This window comes from Petaurus breviceps, unplaced genomic scaffold (genome assembly GCF_028583685.1).
Source record: "Petaurus breviceps papuanus isolate PSGF00001 unplaced genomic scaffold, PetGlider_PUasm1.0 90760, whole genome shotgun sequence".
Lineage (NCBI taxonomy): Eukaryota > Metazoa > Chordata > Mammalia > Diprotodontia > Petauridae > Petaurus > Petaurus breviceps.
Genome location: NW_027187338.1, coordinates 8,883,808 through 8,889,637, shown reverse-complemented (window position 1 = coordinate 8,889,637; position 5,830 = coordinate 8,883,808). Strand labels below are relative to the sequence as shown.

At 51.8% G+C, this 5,830-nt stretch overlaps 1 protein-coding gene across 7 annotated transcripts in view; it reads left to right on the top strand.

Annotated features, from left to right (window-relative positions):
• Positions 1 to 5,830, top strand: part of COL16A1 (collagen type XVI alpha 1 chain) — an 85,546-nt gene that overhangs the window by 10,469 nt on the left and 69,247 nt on the right. For all 7 annotated transcript variants that reach the window (XM_069068051.1, XM_069068049.1, XM_069068050.1 and 4 more), the window contains exons 9-11: positions 2,552 to 2,596; positions 3,191 to 3,226; positions 4,233 to 4,265. In XM_069068051.1, the coding sequence (XP_068924152.1) occupies positions 2,552 to 2,596; positions 3,191 to 3,226; positions 4,233 to 4,265 (114 nt within the window). The remainder of the gene's footprint in view (positions 1 to 2,551; positions 2,597 to 3,190; positions 3,227 to 4,232; positions 4,266 to 5,830) is intronic.

Below are 5,830 nucleotides of genomic sequence, written 5' to 3'. Positions count from 1 at the left end.
CCATCCATCCATCCATCCACCCATCCATCCATCCATCCATCCATCCACCTGCCCATCCATCTGTCCATCCATCCATCCGTCCATCGATCCACCCATCCATCCATCCACCCACCCATCCATCCATCCACCCATCCATCCATCCATCCGTCCATCCATTCAAATGTTCCATAAGCATCTCCTAAATAAGAAGCCCTTTTCGCAGCATTAGACTTTGTACCTTTGGATTCTTGGATTCTTTAGCAAGATGCAAAATTCACTTAAGGCGCAGTGTCTTCTATCATGGAACTCACATACTCCAGTACGGATAAGACACTAACAGAGTATATGCAATATCACACAATCCGTGCATTAGAAACATTCAAAGTGCTGGGAGGAGGAGAAGGAGAGGGAAACCTAACCTAATGCTAAGGTGGGGAGGGCAGTCCTTTACCAGCTGAGGAATCAGGAAGTCTTCTTGGAGGAGGAAGCATTTGAGAAGAGCTTTAAGAATAGGTAAGAATTTGCCAGCAAAAGGGAAGGAGGACGTTTCAGGGACTGGAAACAAGATGAACCAAGGAGTAGAGGAGGGATGATGCTAGAGGGGGAGTTCTGGAAGCAAAGATGAGTTCCAGGGGTTCAAATCCTCAGGGCCTCTGGGGCCATAACAATCAGTTCCCCTCTCCAACCCCCTCCTCGATGTGAGTGATTCATGGCATGGCTTGGGGGATGCATGGGGCTTGCCTCCCAAAACAGGAAGAAGGGGTAACTGCAGGGAGTTGATTTCTGCACCCTCTTGCCCCGGGAAGGCAGACAGCCAGAGGCTACACTCACTCGATTTGCCTCTGCACTCTCCCCCTTCCTTCCTTCTCCTCTCTCTTTTCCCAGTCAGCCTTTCCTATGTCTCCAATAACTTGGGGTCTTGTCAGTTCTCGCAGCCCCTTAGGGAGCAGGGAGGTGGTGAGCCATACCCCCTGGGTTTGCCAAGCTGCTTGAACATGCACCCTTGCCTATACAAAGAAAGGGGATGCCCATCTGTCTTGGTGATTCCACAAACACCCTGCTGATACCTCCCAGAACCCAGGAAGGGATGTGGTGGGGCGGGGTCCTACCTCTAACAAAGACTCACTCATTGAATATCAGGAGGACCCATTGCTTCCCTAAGCCCCCAATTCACCCAGCATTAGTGGACTTGCTTGTTCAGCCTAGGAAAAACATCAAGTTGACTTCTACTTGGTCGCTAGATTTGGGGTCTGCAGAATTCGTGTTGAATCCCAGATCTAGCACCTACAGTCTGTAGGACTATTGGCAAGTCCCTTCCCCCTTCTGTGTGTGCCCTCACCCCCTCCACCCCACCCCCCCAGAGGCTTGGATTAGATCTTTAAATGTCTTCCATATATGACGCTCTATGTTCTGTCCTTCCTTCCAGTTCTCATGTTCTGTATTCTAAAGTCTCTCCCTGCTCTGAGACTGTTCTAAGCTCCTCCTCAGCTCTGACATTTGATGTACTTAAGTCCCTTCCCTGCTCTGACAGACTACGATCCTCTGATTTCCTGCCCAAATAATGCCAGGACATGTGTGTCCCCATCCTGTGGGTGGGACCTGGGGGGGGGGGTACTTGGGAGTAAAAGCAGGAAGTTACTTCCCTTATGCCCCTTCCTGGGCCTCATCAGACTCCGAGGCTCCTCCACCCCTACAACATTGATCAGAAGGATTCAGGGACCAAAGGGGCTGGGGGGAGGCCCATGCCCCCCTCACCCACATCGGGCAGCCAGCCCAGGCACTGACTCTGGAGAACACATGGCCCCATTCATTAGCTGGCTCAGCTTTTCCAGCATCCTAGGGGCAAAGAGAGGGATTTGGGGAGGGAGAGGAAAGAGTAGGGGGGAATAGAGGAAGGTGCATTAGGAATGCAAAAAAGGGAGAGGGGGGCCACAGGGAGTGAAATTGGGAAGGAGAGGAAAGATGGGGAGAGGAATGGGTTATTCATATGGTTGGGGTGGGGACAGAGAAAGATCCCTTCTTTAGGGAGAGAGGCTCTGAGTGGGAGGGGGAACACCTAGTAGTGGTCATAATTCTGCCTCCTGATGAACCGCTCCCTCCCACATTCCTGACCCTGATCCAAGGGGCTCATTTCAGTATCAAAGTCTCCCATTTCTAGGGGAAGGCTAAGACAACCCTAGTAGATTTGATCAAGTCTCAGAGGGACATCAGCCTCCAGAGCCCAACCATGTGTCATCGTGGAGAAGACCTCTCCTTGAGATGGGAATCAGAGGGATGGTTCTGCCATTTATTACCTGTGTGACCTTGGAAAAGACCCTTCCCCTCTTCAGGCCTCAGTTTCCTAATCTGTCAGATGACAAGGTTGGACTAGCCTGGGGGTAGGGAAATTGAGGCCTTGAGGCCACATGTGACTCTCTAGGTCCTCAAATGTGGCCTTTCAACTGAGTCCAAGTTTTACAGAACAAATCTGGGGGCCTCGAGGCCATAGGTTCCCCACCCCCGGACACCTTCTCTTTCAAGTTTGACATGCTATGATCCTCCAGCCTCTGAGCCCACTTTTCTCTTTGTCTAGGTGAATGCTCAGCTCTCTGGAAATACTGGAGTAAAGAAAGAGAAGGTAGGAGCTGAGGAGGTGAGGTCCAACCTCCAGGTCTTTCCTCTGTGCCCAGGCCACCCTTTCCTAGCCTTTCCCCTGTCCCAGTCCCCACAACCCCTCAGGCCTTGGGGAGCATTCTGGGAAGTAACACATCTTATAGAGGGCAGGAGCAGCGTAGTGGCAAGAGGAAGATTTGGAGTTGAGACCTGGGTTCAAATCCTGACACTGCCATTTACTAGCCTTCTGACTTTTAGCAAGTCCCTTCCTCTCTATGGCCTCGATTTCCTCATTTGTAAGATGAGAAGGTTGGAGTATCTGGGCTCTGAAGTCTCATCCAATTTGTCTCCTGTAAAAGCTCCATGGTCAATGGACAGAGGTGCCGGGTCTACAAAGCTGAAAGGCTTGCTGGGCACCACAGGGATGCCCCCTGAGGTTCTTGTCCTCACCAGGGAACTAAAATATGATGCCACACTGGCCTGGTTTGTAATGTTGGGGCCCCTGAACCCCAAGTTTTAGTTAAGCTAGATAGCTCCGGGGGCTAGGACTCCCCTATTTTCTGTTCCTATACCTTCTTTTCCCTCCATCTTCACATCCCTTTGCCTCTCCTCCCTCTAGGACTCCTGGTTAGAGAAGACCATGCCAGCAGATGAGGTAAGGCTGGCTGGGGAGGACAGAGAGAAGCCTATTGTGAAGGCAAACTGAACCAGCCCCTGAAATAAGTCTGTAAGGATGCCTGGGGGAAGTAAAAGGGGAGCGGGGGCAGCCGGATGCCTGCCCGTCTCCCTGCATTCCTGGAGAGGCCCTGGGCACTCTGCCCTATCACACAGGGATTACTGACTTAGCCTGGAGGTCTGTGAAGAAGTTACCACCTTGGCTCTGAGACAGCCACTGTGGGAATATGACAGACCTCTGTGAGCCTGCATGTGCAATGTCCAGACCAAGAGGGGAAATCACATCTGGGGGCCATTGAGGCCAAGGAGCATGGGGGGGTCACAGGCTCCCTTTCTTGTCTATGCCCTTGCAACCCAGTGTTGGCATAGTGGAAAGCATTCTAAATTAGGAGTCTGGAGATCTGGATGCTGACTCTATTATGTACTAGCTACATGACTGTGGGAAAATCGGGTGGTTGCTTTATGACTCAGTTTCCCCACATGTAAAATGAGTGAATTGGCATATGACCTGCAGAGATTCTTTTGGCTTTAAATTCTGTGATCCTATAATCTTGGACAAATCCCTGCTCCTCTCTGGGCCTCAGTTTCCTCATCTGGAAAATGAGAAGGTCAGACTAGATGGTTTCTGAGATCCATCCATCTCTATGCCCTATGCCCTATCGTGGAATAAGTTCCTGGTGCTAACTGGGCGATGCACATGTGAGCACTTAGGGTGAGCTCTCGGGTTCTAACTGGGCGATGTGTGTGTGCATGCATGCTTAGGACTTCTAGGATCCCTTGCCCCCCAAACATGCTATATTAGCTTATGATTTTCTCTAAAAAAGGAATTCACATAGGTGGGAGAAGCCTAGCTTAGATCTGTCAGGGCAGCTGCTCCCAGGAAGCTGATGAATGTTCAGGACATTGAGAGTTGGGGGGCTGGGGGAAGGTTTTCATGTGGGATCCCCAAGGCTGACTTGATTAGTGACTAGGCTTTCTTCCTCCAGTGCCCACCCTGTGCCAGTCATGCCACGGAGAACGTGAGTGAGCCCACAGAGGCCAGGGCACCAAGTGGGAGGGAAGGATCTCAAAAGTATGTAAGGGAGGAAATAGAAGGGGCTCTCAGGACTAGATGGGAAGAGCCCAGAGTCACCTCTGTGGACCCTTTCTGGATGTGGGCTGGCTGATAGGCTCCCCATTTGGCCAGGGCATCCTCCCTAGGCTTCATTTTCCTCACCTGTGGAATGAGGGGTGACTAGATGGGCCTCTGAGGATCTTTCTAATCTTTGGTCCCTACTGAGATTCCTGCTTCTTGGCTGAGAATGGGACTGTCCATGGCTTGCTCTGCCTCCTCCCCTCCCTTGGGCTTCAATGCCCCAAGCTCTGCTGTGTTCACCCCAGCTACGGCCAGCTAGATCCTGTTTTGTTAGGTGTTGTGTTTGGGGATCTTTGATGGAGAGGAGCAGCTAGGACCACCTCTTTGGTCCCCTTAACATTCCCCCTTAGAGAACAGGGCCAGAAATCAAAGATAGGGGCTTGAATCTGGTTTCTGCTGCTGGCCTGCTGTGTAGCCAGAAAACCTGGAGAATCCCTTCCCCCATCTGGTCTTCATCCTCATATGGAAAATAAGGGATTTCAATCATTGAAGTCTATTTTGGCTCTAGATATTATGGACCTTGGATAAAGATTAGTCCTCTTCCCAAATCACAGCTCTGACCCCAACAGGTCCCTCTTGTTCTCAAGGGTCTTGCCCAGAGATCTGTTCTGGCCTTGGAGGGGCAGGACCCAAAGAAGTGTTAGGGACCTTAGCCTCCCCTCCTCTGGGCAGTCCCTTGGGGTTTGAGAGGAAGAAAGGGACCCCAGTGGGAGTAAGCAGCTGGTGTCCAACTGTGTCCGTACCACGCCCACACCACGCCCACATATGGCTCGGTACCCCCCATGCCACCAGCCTGACTCATCCCTCTCCCACGGCTCTGATGTGCCTGCCCAGAATGTCCCCCTGTTCTGCCTTGGTTAAAGGAGCCCACAAGCAGAAGGGCTGGACAGACCATCCCCATCCCCACTCCAGCTAACCTCTCAGTGAGTGTTCTCTTCTAGGGCTCCTCAGTCAAAATCCAGGTCATTCTACTCTGAATCTTCCCTTTCCCCACAGCGGTAGAAGGAGTTGGCTGGTGGGGTTGCCTGGATTCCTATTTACCCCCAGACTCCTTCTGGAGCTCAAGAAGACTTGGCTTGGCTCCTAGCAGGATATTGGAGGCGGGGAGGAACACTGGGAACAGTGTAGGCTAGGACTCAGGGTTGGGAGACACGAGGAGTACCCCAACTCCCCCCCATTCCCAACTTTCCATGTCTCTGTCCCCCATGACTGCACTGCACTATCCTTCCCCTGTCCGATCATCTTCCCACTAGATTCTCAATACCTTTTCCAGCCAAACCAGCCTGTAACATCTGGCAGGCCTATGGCTTCCAGATGTGTGTGAAGTTGCTATAGAAACAGCAAGACTGCCATGGCAAATGAGCAGCTTGGGAAGGAGGAGATAAGTTGGGGGGACAAAGCCTAGCCCCATTCTCCATCTGGTGAAACAGAGAGTTGGGGGGACAAAGC